This window comes from Notolabrus celidotus, chromosome 4, assembly GCF_009762535.1.
Source record: "Notolabrus celidotus isolate fNotCel1 chromosome 4, fNotCel1.pri, whole genome shotgun sequence".
NCBI classification, from domain to species: domain Eukaryota; kingdom Metazoa; phylum Chordata; class Actinopteri; order Labriformes; family Labridae; genus Notolabrus; species Notolabrus celidotus.
Window position 1 is genome coordinate 31,850,111 of NC_048275.1, and position 15,163 is coordinate 31,865,273.

Consider the following 15,163-nt stretch of genomic DNA (forward strand, 5'->3'; position numbering starts at 1 on the left):
CAGCAATATCTCAACACATCAGGATTTCTACAGTCGAAGGCTAAAAACAAGCACATATGTGCGGTATAATTAATGTAATGTTTTTTTCATGCATTTTAAAGAAGGAAAGAAAAACTGCAACGTTAAAGGAAGGTTGTTGTAATATGGCTTTACCAATGCAGTATGGCCAACATTTTCACCATATTATAATACTTGGAAGAAAAATTATTAATGAAATCAATTAAATAAAACTTTCTTCAGTGGGCTCAGCCGTTTCTGATAAAATCATCGGGCATGTTAAAACCTGTGGAGTCAAAGCCTCCAGAAAATGTTCAACTTAAGATGTTGTACGTAGTTCTATCTGATCAGGAATTTCAAAATAAATATGCTAAATTTCTAAAGGTTTTTATTTTGAAATTCCAAATCAGATATATCTGTGGCTGTTCCACATTTTCATATTACAGACGTCTTTTATTTTGAAAATTGTTCCTTTTTGAAAGTTGTTCCTTTTCCATCAGAATCTGCTGTTTGTAATTTTGTTTCAGGACTGGTAAAAATGTTCCGTCACTTGTAAAATTGTCTCACCGCTTGAAAAAGTGTTTCTGATTTTGCAATTTTGTTTTATAAGATGTAAAAATGTTTTCCAAAGTGTAAATGTGTCTCCAACTTTGTAAAAGTGAAATGGATCTTATCCTGTCTTGATGTTGGGTCTTTGTTAATAATATAAAATAGAGTACGGTCTAGACCTGCTTTGTATGTAAGGCATCTTGAGATAACATTTGTTGTGATTTTACGCTGTATAAATAATGATTGATTGATTGATTGATTGATTGATTGATTGATTGATTGATTGATTGATTGATTGATTGATTGATTGATTGATTGATTGATTAAACAGCTAATTTTCTAAAAGGTGATAAAGCTTCAGAGTTCTTGACCTCAGAGGCATCAAAGGTGGTTACAGCATTTTTTACAAACACTGAGACAAAGTGCAGATCCAAACCGGATCAAACCAGATGAGCTGACCTGTTAGCTGGCAGTTCATTTTGTATTGTATATCAAAGTGCCTTAGAGCCTGTAAATAAACACAAGCAGCTATCATGGCTCACCACTGTGTATTCAAAAACATTCCTACCTCTACACATAAAGTATCATTTCAGATTTCAGCTTCTAGATGTCCTCAAATTGTCCTTTCTTTCCACAGGGATGTCACTAAATAATGTCAGGACCCTGAGAAAGCAGCATAGCATTACAGGAATCATTAGGAACCAGATCATGCATACGGCGTCGCTATACACAGATGACTAAATGCTGTCTATAACTTACCCGACAGAATCAATCATTAAGCTCTTTCCTACTCTTGAACAGTTTGGGAGACTATCAAAGTGTGCTCTTTCCAATCAATCAATTGACAATGTCTATTGATTACAGGAGCATTCCTTTCAAACTAGAACATAAAAGCTTCTCTTGCCTGGGAGTCAGTGTTACAAGAGTATACAAAGATTTCTACAGTATGCCTCAATTCCTGTATTTGGATTTGCAAAGAGCATAATACACAACCAAAAGTCACAGACAGTCTTCAATGGCTATTTAACATTACGTTGACACATTCACAGCTCTTTGTGCTGTACAGCCTGGCTCCAGACTACTCCTGCTTCAAACCAAGATCTGCTAAAATGTTCATCCATGATCAAAACTAAGAAAGCACTGCTGTAAAAGGCGCAACTCAGATACTGGTGAAATCTGACATCTAGTGTGTAGTTTCTGTCAACATAAAACAGCCGAACAATATTACGTTAAGCCTAAATCTCCATGTATGTGTGAGGTTGAATTTGTGTGTGGGTGTGGGTAAAGTAAGAGCAGTGGCAGATTATGCATAAAAACACAGCAGTAGGTCCCAAATTCAAGCCGATCATGCAGTTACATCATGTTATTGAGCAGTTTTGTCTGAAAGGAAGTTTCCAATTCATTTTATTTTTCAAATTGATACTTCAAGAGGATCACATACCGCTGTAAGCTCTTCATGTATAATTATGATATGGCTGGGTTACAGCTGCCATGTTGCACAAAAGCGGCACTAGAGTAAATTGATGAATTGATGATTGTACACTAGACCTGGGAGAGCAGCATGTGTGAACGCAAACAGCCCAAATTTTCATCCAAACTTTACCCACATTTTTCCCTGCCAACCCCCAGTAAAATATCCACATGAAGCCACAGTGAGGCGATGTGAGAGGACAACAGGAAATGTTAAGGAATATAACGTTAGTTAAGAAAAAAACAACCACAGTCGTAGAAACCCTGTAAATGCTTAGTATTGATATGTACAAAAACTGTCATCATGGTGCAGTCTCTGTTGCTTCATCCACTATCATGTTATAAAAATTACACTGTGGCTTTTTCAGTATCTTCCAGTGCTCACACTCCCTTTGTCTGACAGAGAACACTTCACTGAGAGTGATGTGTGAACAAGCTACTTCAGAAAAACATTAAGGAGTGCGAACATCGAAGAGGCCTTAGAAATACAGCAGAAGTTTTCAAGTGGAAGAAGTGCTTCTGAGAGGGATCAAAAATAAATATACTGATACTGTATATCTTAGTGTTTAGTATCATACATACTGAATAAAAACTATATATCACAAACAGATATTTGATGTCACTGGTTCAGAGAACGTTATTTTCAGAAAAGGATGCACAGATGAAGAGAAAAAATAGTGTAATCTGAAATCTGAAGGGAAAAATGCCAGAAGCAGAACTAATTTGATATGACAGCACATTTAATTAATGTGACAGATTTATCATATAAAACACCGTGAGCTGAGGTCGGTCCTAATTGTTGTGAATAAGTGCTTTCTGTTCAATAGTCAAAATAATAATCTAGAACATTACCGTAAATTTTGCATCCCGAACTTATCATTTTGCAGATTAGACCAAACATTGCTTTCTTTGAACAAAAGGTGAAAAAATGTTGATCATGTGGGGGTGAGCAATATGACGAAAATAGATCATGAGGGACAAATCGTAGTATTGGTACATCTGCTGCAGTACACTTGTTGATGTCATTTGTAATGTACAGACTGAGCACTCTGATGCAGGCTACGGGCTAAACAAACCACATTAAGTGACTCAACTGCATAAACAAGCTACCCATGCTAAGTGTGAAAATACTAATCATTCTAAATGTTCTGTGATAAGCAGTACATCCATTCATTTGCACAGAAGCAAACTCTGTGTGACTCAGTGTCAGATTACACCCAAGAAGCGCACTGCAAAGATGGTTAACGCACAGGCAGAGTCTAATCTAAAAAACAACAACAATGATATGGGTTCTGTGGTGTATGGTGATATAGGCTTGGTGTCAGGCTTGATTACTTGTTGATTCCTGTATCTCTTTTTGGTTTGAGTTACGCTACCCTTATACCAACATTGATATCATTAGATTACAATACGCATGATGTCGCTTAAAATCACATTAGAAAGTTAAATAGAGCTGATATGCTAGCTTGATAAGCTAGCTGTTCTTCAACAAGTGTACTTTACATGAGTGTTGTTATTGTACCTTGTCAAACCTATATGTTAATTTATAATTTATACAAAAACAGTCTGAGGCTGAGTGTACCTGAAGTTTTATCCATGTCAACATTGTTGCTTAATGTCAGTTGTACTTAGCATGAGTTGGCCAAATTTAACAAAGGTTAAATCTGTTCAAAAAAGTATTTGTTAAATTGTCTATTATTATTTTTACCTTAAAGGACTCTATTTTTTAAATAGTGAAATGAGTTTGGATGTACGGGTCAGTAACTTGCAAAAAATCTTGGAAAATAAACATGAAAAAGTGATAAAATCAAGATTGGGATTCTGCCATCCAAAATCACGACATGATATTTTTGCCATTTCGCCTACCTCTAAGATGATGGTGTCATAGATGGTAATAAATAATACAGTGGAATTGAATAATACATAGGTTACTCTCACTGCCACAACTGTTCTGAATGTGTTTAAGTATGCTCTTGAGAGTTCATACATTTTGTTCTTACCTAAACACAAATCACACAAAGAAGACTCTGTTGGATGTCAGACTCAGTTGAAAACTGCATGAGTGGCTTTTAGAGGAATTACCTTCCTTTGAATGGAATTTGGTCCATCTTTGTTTTTCTGTTTCTTGTTTTCGCCCTGTTTGAAACCCTGTGAAGGGTTGGGTTGAGGAAAGTATTGTATAACAGCAAATTCACCATTTTTATTCTCCTTAGTAATGTGTCTCTCCTTTCCTGTCTCAAACATTGGATTATTTCGTGCTGGTGGGATTCCTTAACAGGAAATGATGTGATGTGAAGTGACAAAGATCAGGCCACCCCTCCACCGCCAACGCACACACACAAACAAAAACACAACACACACACACACCCTCCCAGCTGGCCCACAGTCTTTGAAACTCAGAGTGAGCTTTCTTGGAGTGACAGATGGACCACGGGCAAGGAGGGGAAGGCTTGGTAAACATACTCATATAATCACAAACACACACACACACACACACACACACACACACACACACACACACACACACACACACACACACACACACACACACAAAGGTAGACTCACATACACACCCTCATGAGGACAAGCACATGTAATCGTCCTCACATCAATACACGAGCCTCCTCCCTACATGGAGCTAGCACCATGCCCCCTCTCCTGCCTTCACCCACGGTCTGTGCTCAGGGCTGGATCCACGGGGTTCCTCACACATGGGGATATGTGACCCGCCTGCCTTTCACAACCTGTTTGTTCTCTTGCCCTGCCATCACCACAGGCCACAAAACAGCAGCAGCTAGGTGGGGCCAGCGTGGGCTGCGATGTCTGACAAAATCTGATGGAGAGACTTCTCTTTTGAAAATGTGGCAGAAGATGTTTAAAATCAGATTTGATCCAGTAAGTACTGATCACTCTGGTTGATATTAAGTACAGTTTTCATTTCCTTAGGGTCAGACGTGAAGCATGCAGACACAACACAGCATTTACAGCTTTTTTTCTGTTTTGCCTTATTATATAAAAACTTAATTCAATTATTTCAACATTTCATTGGGTTATGCAAATTAGAACCGTGGGAGGTTGAGTAAGGCGTCTATACAAAGCGGATAGTGTTTGTCTCAGAGCTTTAACACTTTGACATTGTTACCATCATCACGACCACTTATGGTTCATGTTACCTTGTAGCGTTCAGCATCGTAGAGAGGCTCTCACCCCCTCTGCTGCTGTTGCCTGGATTGCAGGAGAGGACCTTGCTCCACTTTTCCACCTTCCTAACTATCAGTCATGTTTTTGCCACAGTGTCAACAGGCAGAGGGGAAATGTGCCGGACTCCTTTGTGTGGTATGATCTGATCTGATATCTGCAATGTCCCTGGTGTTGGTTTTGTTAATGAGGATTAATCACCTTTCTTATGGGGTTTGACCAATCAGAAAAAAAAAGAATTTAACACAGCCAAGTAATAAACAAGAAAGCAGGGTTAGAAGAAGAAGAAAGTCTGAACCAAAATTAGTGCACCAACCAACCCTGCACTGCAATGATTGACAGAGTTATACAGAACTAAGAGCATATTAGTTTCCCAATAATTACATTTTTCATACAATACTTTCAATATAAAATATTCAATGGTACAAAGTCAGAAATATTCTTACATTTCCCAAACCCAGACATATTATCTGTTCTGCTGCTGGAAAAATAAATAAGTAATTGTCTTTTGTAAACTGTTTGCAAGACAGCCAAAGGAAATGTGTCATTTTTTCCCATTAAATACAATTAATGGACTGATATATGTATAAGTTTGAAGTCCTACCATTCCCCAGTGTTTATCTTATTGCTTTTGACAAGTTCCCAGGGCTCTGAATACTTTCAGGAATTCAATTTGAACACATTTTAGCTTCCTGCTTTCTGCCAAAACTGTCTCTGAAAAAGACTCGCTCTGCCTTTAAGGTTCACTTTGCCTCAGTGTGCAGTAATGGAAAAAGGGAAAATAGACCCATTAAGTTGGTAATTAGCTGCATGTTAGAGAAACCTGCAGTACACATGCTGTTTATCAAACTGTGCTGCGAGTAAAGGCTGCGGTTTCTCCTGTGTTCTTAAAAGAATTCACAAAACAATTTGAGAGATGGGACAAATCTGCAGCAGGACACAAGACTGGCGCTACCCAAAATAAAAGAAAGCCTCAGAGGCAGCCTCTGCTACGGCATTAGAGCCCATGATGTGGAAGTGTTGACAGAAAAAACAAACAAACAATGAGCGTAGTTTTAGGGACAAAATGTGTTGAGTGTGCAGTCGGTGCTGCGGGGTCAAATCAGAACAAAGGTTACGCCCTCTGGGAGCATCAGCACTATATGCCAATTAGACTATGAGATTGGGTGTCATTAAAATACCTGGCTCATGAAATATTTTTAATACTGTTTGCACTATCAACATAATATTATGTCTATTACACAAAATGTACACATGAATATACTCCCTAGAGACACTGATTTGTGGCATTGTCATTTTGTTAATGGCAGTTGCTGCAGCTGCAGTCCTCAAAGACCTAGACAGGCGCCAGCGGCTACTTGTTCTTAAATGTTTGATAACTTTTGAACTGCTAATCCTATCAACAAACTTTGATAACTCAGTTACAGCTGATACCACACGTCTGACCATTTGTCTCATTCAGCATATTCAAAATAAATTCAGGAGAGTCTGGCAGCCCCAACAATCGTCTAGGACTTTAAGGGTTAAGGATGACAACTTGATCTGAGGACAGTGCAAAAGTGAAGTTGATCCTAAGAGATAAAATCTGTTCTCCTATTTTCATGATGAAACTGACATGTTTAAATATAACTGATGTAAGAGTGGAAGTTTTGGTCTCATGGTGTATTTACACTAAAGGTCACATACACATTAAAAGAGCTGATACTTTGGGGGACTGGTAAATTTTGCAGAAGTGTCATGGGTAATGGATTATCAATGGACCTGTAGTAGTAGTCAGCATATTTAATCCAGACTAAAATCAACACAGCTGTGTTTGAAACATGAAGGAAGAACTGAGAGATGAGACAAAAACGCTGAGAATGAATGCGCAAATTACGTCTTATTTCCATAATTATTGCAGATGGATCTGACTATAATAACTCTGTTTATTCCCTGGCAGTGATCTCTCTCCCTGATTTAATCTGGTGTCGTGTGGGACAGTTTTAGCCGTAATATTTAAGCTGCATCCCTGACAGTATCAAACTGAGCGCTGTGGTTAAAGGACTAATAAAGGGCGCGGACTTAGCCTAATGGTTAAGATGCGTGCCCATTTAGGAGGTGGCCCAAGTTTCGAATCCAGCCTGCGGCTTCTCTCCCGCATGTCATTCCCCCACTGTCTCCCAGTTTTCTACACCATCCACTGTCTTCTCCTCTATAAAATAAAGGTGTAAAAGCCCAAAAAATAGAACTTAAAAAAAAGGACTAATAAAAACGAAAACATGACTCAAAGTGATAGCATGCGCAGTTTGATATTTAATGTAGGCTATTAAATGTACCCCTGACTAACCTTTTTTAGACTGTGTTTAAGTATGACGTCAGGATGATTTTGTATGTAAAATCAAACAGGTAGACAAAGTGTCCTGCCCCTCTATTTCCCCTCAAGATCAGCCCACAGAGCTCTGTGATAGAGTGAGCTGATTGGTAAGTGGGTGGAGTTTTCTCCAAACTAATCTCTGATCCTGAACATAAACTGCCCAGGAGCAGGTTAGGAGTTCAGCATAAGTAACCATGGTGATCTACCCTGGAAAGGAGTGAACCACCATCGTAGGACTGAAAACCCAGAAGTTACCTTGATGACCACAAATCCCTCTTCATAGTGTAAACCCCTCAGGAAGCCTAAAATGTGAAATAAGATTTTGTTTTGTTTGGGGATGCTAACAGTGATTGATGTTAGCTATATTGCACAACACTTCCAGCACAGAAACACTGATGTTAGGGCCGTGAAACAATCATATATTTCAATCACAATGAACTAAAGAATTACGATAATTAATTGAAATTCATAAAGGTCCTAACTCCATCTTTAAATTAAATCATTTTTCGATCAAAACTGTTTTTAAGTTCATATCATGTAATCTGTAAAGCAAATCCTAGGAGTGTCTTGATTTGGGGATCAAATTTGTGCACTGAAATGAACCTTATGACCTTGACTTTTAGATTTACAATCAAATAAATGTGTCACTGTTACACCAGCGTGTTCTGAAACCACGACTTAAAGGTAGAAAACCGCTTCAGTGTTCATTCTGTGAAATGCAGGGATTTAAGTGACACAATTTTAATGATTTAGCTTTTTAAATTCCTGCTGTAACAGATTAAGAGAGCAGAGTGAAGGAGAATGAACAAGAGTGTAACACTTAATTTGTTTAATTGGTGCGACAGGAGAATAATTACACCGTGACAAGTCTTCATTTACGTTTGATTAAGACCTGAGAGACAGAAATGTGATCGACAGTCTCAGTGAAGAGCCCACTGGACCACATTCTCTGCAGATGCCCCAATCCTTCTGCCCTGCTTTTTATGATGAGGTGAGATTGAATAAAATGAGAACAGATATGAGTCATGGAGGAAAATGACATACACAGGCCACTGCTACCATCACACACACACACATACACACACACACACACACACACACACACACACACACACACACACACACACACACACTCTTACAGAAAACAAACACACACATTGTAATGAAACAGAGGTCATTGTTTGTGGTGCATGAGCGGAGAGGAGGGAGTCAGCTATTGTAAACATGATTATCTCTAATCCAACACACTCCACTGCTATAATGTGTAATCACAGCTGTGTGTGTCTGTGTGTGTGTGTGTGTGTGTGTGTGTGTGTGTGTGTGTGTGTGTGTGTGTGTGTGTGTGTGTGTGTGTGTGTGTGTGTGCGTGTGTGTGTGTGTGTGTGTGTGTGTGTGTGTGTGTGTGTGACCTTAGCTGGATGGAAAATAACCCAAAAAAAGTTGCAGGCATGCCAAACATGAGCTAAAAAGACAAACACAAACAGTGTGTGTTTGTTTATGAATGGCCTCCGGTGTCGCATCCTGTCTGTGTACATTTGTTCTCCTGTGAGTCTACCTGTGTGTGTGTGTGTGTGTGTGTGTGTGTGTGTGTGTGTGTGTGTGTGTGTGTGTGTGTGTGTGTGTGTGTGTGTGTGTGTGTGTGTGTGTGTGTGTGAGTATGGATACGTTGATGCTGTCTGTACTCTGATGAGAGGGGGAAGTAAGTGCCATTGATCCGACCAATTACAGCACAAACAGAGTGCTGCAGAGACAGTGAGCAGCGGAGGAATGCGTACAAACATCTCTGCTGACAGATTAGAGGAGACTCTTCTCGGCGCTGCGTCTGCAGCTGTGAGAACGGAGAGAGAGTTTAACCTCAGACGCGGCCTGCGTCTCAGATGTGGAGAGGAAGGCTGTCAGCGTTAATGTTTAACTGCAGAGGTGATCAAATTGAGTCGTAGTTAAGGAACCATCTAAAGTGATATTAGTTAATTCAATCACTGACATTTTATCATCTGCAGATCCTCCTTTTTGTTTATGCACTGCTCCTCAGCTGTCAATCAAAGTCCTTTCAACGGGACTGGCGTGAATAAGGAAGGGGATCATTAATCTTTCTTTCATATTATTATGGAGGCTCTTTATCAGTTTCACTTTCCAGACTCGTATATTATTTGGTGGAGGGATAAAAGAACAATGCATTCTAAACAGAACTGATATCATTTAATGTAACATCATGTCACCTCTTTACTCAACTTGCTTTTCATCCTGCCAACTTCATCATGGATTTCAACCATAGACTGTATAAATGATGGACATAGTATCCGTGACATCACCCATCTGTTTCTGAAGCACTGTTTTGAAGCCAGTCATTGGCGGGAGCCATATTGGAAATTCTGAACTCAACCTAACTGCTGTCGAGCTAGTGTGAGGTAAAGAGGCGGGCTTTGAGCCTCCTAGCCAACAGCTACAGTGTTCCTGCCTGTCAATCAAGTCAGCTGTGCCTCTCATAATGGAAAACTTGCAATCTAAATATCTTTGAAATTGCTGCGTTACAAAAACGTCACCCCGTACAGTGTGTGCTGATGTTAATGTGAAATGAGCTATCCAGACTACACTCGTTTTTTATACCAGACTGTAAACATGTTTATTTCTGCTGTAAAGTTCGTCTTATTTGAATTGGTGTGTATGTGGTTTCAGGTACTTCCAGAGCCAGCCTCAAGTGGACACTCAAGGAACTGCAGTTTATAACACTTCCGCTTTGGCTGCATATTTTAAGACCGGAGGTTGCCGCTTTGATGGAATGGATAGAAGGAAACAAAAATATCTTAAATCTGATAGTCCTACATTATAATACATAATAATATACCATTAGATAAATGTCTGGAGCTTAAGTCTTTACTTTACATCTGATCTGACCCAAGGTGATCACAGTAAACTCATAACCCCAACTCGGTCGAGGCGGATGGCTGTCTAACATGATTCTGGTTCTGCTCGAGGTTTCTGCCTGTTAAAGGAAGTTTGTCTTCACTGCTGTAACTAGCTAAATGCTCATGGTGGATTAAGGTGGGGTAAGACTGAGTCTTATACTGTCTTGATGTTGGATCTTTGTTAATAATAACATAGAGTAAGATCTAGACCTGCTCTGTTTGTAAAAGCGTCTTGAGATAACGTTTGTTGATTTGTTGATTTTGCGTTATATAAATAAAGATTGATTGATTAAATGTTCAGCTATGTGGTGTGATGCAGAAGTATCTCTCACAAACGAGGATCCAGCATCACCAACCCCAGCTGGCCCAGGAGCAATGTTATTTTGGGGATTTTGCCATCGTGTGTTAAGGCTCCATTGTTGCATATTTGCAGTGAGGCTGTCGAGTACAAGACACTTAAAATAGGACCCAGGCCATTTCCAGCAAGCTGTTGCTGTGAGCGATAACACAACAATGGCCACTAAAGCTATCCTCACTATGAATATCAAATGTCCGTCTCCTCATATTAAACCATCTTTGGCAGCAGGATTCAACCTGAAACCAGCTGAAGCTGATCTCTTTTATTTCAAGACGTGTCAGTCAGTGTTGGGTCAGATTTTGCAGGAGGTGTAACAAATAAAACAGTTACAGTGAACCACTCCACCTGAAATCCTCACTTCTTCTTAGATTAACAATTCCTGCATGAGATTAAACATTTACATACATGAGCATGTGAATGCATCATATCTGCGACACGCATAAAGACGTACGTGTGTCTATCTATTTGGTGTGTCTGTGCCAAATGTTTTCTGGCTGCGTGCACGGTAGAGATGCTCTGAGATTAGAAATTGAACTAGGGGGTTAAAGGAGAGAGAGGAAGAGAAACAGCAAAAAGAAGGAGACAGTAAGCGCTCCAGGGGAACGACAAAGCTTAACAGATGGACAATAGAGACGGAAAGAAAGAGAGAGAGACAGAGAGAGAGAGAGGCGTAAGGAGCGAGTTATAAAGGCCCGTGTTTGAGCGAGAAAGCAGGAATAGTCCGTGTTAAGGTAATTATTGTTTCAGGAGACAAAGTGTAATTAAACAGAGAGAGGCAATAAACTATGCGCTGTCTAAATATAACTCCTCCAAACAAATTCAGACACACTGCACAATCTTTGCATCCCCAAACTGCAGGCGGGTGGAGTGTGTGTGTGCGTGTGTGTGCGTGTTTGTGCCTGTGTGTGTGTATGTATGTGTATGTGTGTGTGTGTGTGTGTGTGTGTGTGTGTGTGTGTGTGTGTGTGTGTGTGTGTGTGTGTATGCGTGCATTAGATGGGGGCGGTCTGTTTACAATGAGATCAAGAGAGTGCTTGGCAGGACGTCAGCCTTGTAAAGCCCCAGGATTCCACATGGAAAACACTCTTGCACTCTGCGCCACGGGGAAAACACACACAAAGACGCACACGCACACACTCACACAGACAAGCCCAGAGAGAAAACAAACATACGGCATGAGAGCTTTTGGTACACACCGAGGAGCAGACGCACGAGGACACACTCAAACACAGTGACGCCGGCAGCTTTCAGGCTCAAGGAGAGCGGGGAGGATTTATACCTGGGAGAAGTTTGTGTTTTTCATCAGCTTTCATCCTCGTGTCAACACCCCACCTCACTTTCTTTGCCTCTCCTCACCAGAGGGAGAGCTGTTCACTTTTCATCCTCACTTCAGCTCCTCTGAAGCCACATCTCCTGAGCCTTGAGTGTGTGTATGTGCGTGTGAAGGTGATGAAAGTGGAAGTGGGGTGTCATAGATTATTTTTTACTGCCATGATGTTTCTATCATCCTTCAGGAGTCTTACTCTGCAAGTCTGAAAACCAGAAGACTGACAAAAATATAAATATGACAATATTTACATTTTTGTGTGGAGCTTTAGGATGCTGAGATTTGTTGTTCTCTAAAACACAAAGAAGGGACATTGACTGCTCAATAACAATGTGAGTGGGCTCAGTACACTTCCCTGTGGAGTTCCGCGCATGATAAACCATTTTCAAAAAGGTTCCAGGCCTCATCCGTCCCCTTCTGAGCTCCTTCAGGGGGATGTGAGGCATTGTAATCAAACGCTGGGACCAACTCAACTGGCTGCTGCTGAGTAACGACTCTTCTCCCAGCTTCCTCCGGATGTCTGAGCTCCAGACCCCGTCTCTGAGGCTGAGCCTTGTTGCCTTTCAGAAGAAACTCATTTCAGCTGCTTCAATCTCGTTCTTGCATTCACCACCAAAAGCTTCTAACCATAGGTGAGGGTTCGAGCATAGATTGACTGGCTTTGCCTTCAGGCTCAGCTCCCTCTTCATCTTGACAGTCAAGTATAACACACAAAACAGCTGATGCAGCACCGACACATCCGTCAATCTTGTAATCTATTTTAACCTCACCTTCAAGACCAAGATGTTGGAATCGTCCAACTTGGGGCAAAGACTCACTCTCCAGCCAGATGGAGCAATCCACTATTTCCAAATCTATCTGTGAGGTCTATAAAATGTTGTTTAGATATCAGCAACAGACTCTTTCAAATTATTTTCCTGCTCATCCTTCACCAAGACAGAAATAAACATTGACACCTTTCTGGCCCTCAGATTTATTCCTCCATCTCTACCTCGTGTTAACTTGATAATGCGTGTGTGATACATCAAATTTACCAATAAGTGTTAATCTTAATATTCAAATGTATGTACAGTATATATATATATATTTATGTATGTATATAGTCGTCATATATAGTATATAGTCAGAAAAGTCTATACCCCCTTATGTCCCAACCTGAGAAAGTCGTCATTTACCACCCTTACGCACCGCCCCGACCCTGAAAGTCGTCGTTTCCCCCCTAACGCCCTGACTGTAAAAAAGTCATCATTAACCCCCCTTACGCCCCCACCCTGAAAAAGTCATTTCACCCCATAGCTCCCCAACCTGAACAGGCGTAACACCCCGGCCTTACGTCACAACGCTTTAATAGATTGTCATACCCCCTTAGACTACGGCTTAGGAAAAGTCGTCATCTACCCCCCTTACGCCCCAACCCTGAAAAAGTCATCATTTACCCACCTTATGCTCTGACCCTGAAAAATCATAATTTACCCCCCTTTCACCCCAACCCTGATAGGTCGTCATTTACCCCCCTTACTGCCCAACCCTATAAAAGTTGTCATTTACCCCCCTTAAGCCCTGTCTGTGAAAAGTCGTCATTTACACCCCTTACGTCCTATCTCTGAAAAACTTCATCACACTCCCCACTTAAGTGTCCTGATGCTGAATAAGTCGTCATCCCCCCTCCCCAACTCAAATACCCTGAATTTGAACTTGTCAAAAATATCAGCATGTCTGTGCAGGAGTAACCTGATAATTCGGTCTTTTTAAAGTTGTTAGTTTTTCAACGACTGTGATGCACACCACATAAACAATCAAATATGAAGTCAATAAAACAATCATTCATTAACAAATGTGTTCAATCTGGAGACTTTGTAAGCCTTACCGAGGGCTAGAGTTCTTGTGAAGTAGTCCATACTAAAGAAGTAAAATGCTGAGACCTCTTTTGAGAATAATTCCTCCCTTTCAAAACCAATATAATCCGGTAATCTTTACTTTTGTAGAATCATTAAAATAATGACAAATGAAAGCACTTCCACACACGGCCAATCCCACAGAATGAATCCTGCCGAGTAAAGGCAGAACACAGATTCTGATTCCTCTTCTTTTCTTTCAAACACACACACATGAGGATTTTCAAACCCTCCAAACAGTGCCGTCTATTCCTGCAGCTGGTGAAGCCTCTCAGCTGGCCTTACCTGGCTCTGTGCAGTTCTTCTTCGGCTCAGTGTAGAGCTTGGACTCATTCTCGTAGATTTCCTGAAGAAGGTGACGACTCTCCCACCGTGACCCCTCCTCAACCGTGGAGCCGAAAATGTCATATCCTGAGAGTGAGAGAAAGACAAAAACAAAGGGAGGATGGACGGGTTAAAACAGTTTCAAGTTCGGGTTAAAACGGTTTGAAGTTCAAAAACTCATTCACATTTGGATTCTTCAAAAAGCTGCATTTTGTATTGTACATTGTAGTCTCTACATGCATAGAAAGACTAATGACTGTTGCACAAACTCTTGGTTCTGATGTAAATTGACCACCCTGCACCCTCCAAATCTTCCCTCTCCTTGAAGAACAACAGCACACGATATGCATCATGTGTCACCATGTTCCTGCCGGAGCTTTTTAAGCACAGCAGCACGCCGAGCGCCACGAGGCTGATCACTCTAACTCAGTCATCTGGGTCACAGTATCCTCGAGCTCCCCACCTCTGACCCATCTCCTCTCCCACCATGCAACACACCCTGACTTAGGTAACGAGCATGGCAGGGTGCTTCTATTAATAGCTCTGGCCTTGGCTATATTTATCAAAATGTAGACGATTTTTCAAACAGTGATGTCACAGAGAGGAGGATAAAGCAGCGGGAAGCTGGGGCAGGATGCTTTGGAGTGATGACTGCAGCTCGTGTGTTTAGCTTATAACTGTGAACACAAAAAAATACCCTCAAGCTAGAAAGTCGTGCAGGTGCTCTGACAAACGTTTAAATTCTTGAGACAATGCTTTGTGTCCTTTGGGTTCTGCCTGCTGTGA

The 15,163-nt window shown here is 40.8% G+C and overlaps 1 protein-coding gene across 1 annotated transcript in view; it reads right to left on the reverse strand.

Moving 5' to 3' along the window:
• Window positions 1-15,163, reverse strand: part of slc24a3 (solute carrier family 24 member 3) — a 127,554-nt gene that overhangs the window by 62,391 nt on the left and 50,000 nt on the right. Inside the window, exon 8 of the mRNA XM_034682477.1 lies at window positions 14,339-14,464. Coding sequence (XP_034538368.1) covers window positions 14,339-14,464 — 126 coding nt within the window. The remainder of the gene's footprint in view (window positions 1-14,338; window positions 14,465-15,163) is intronic.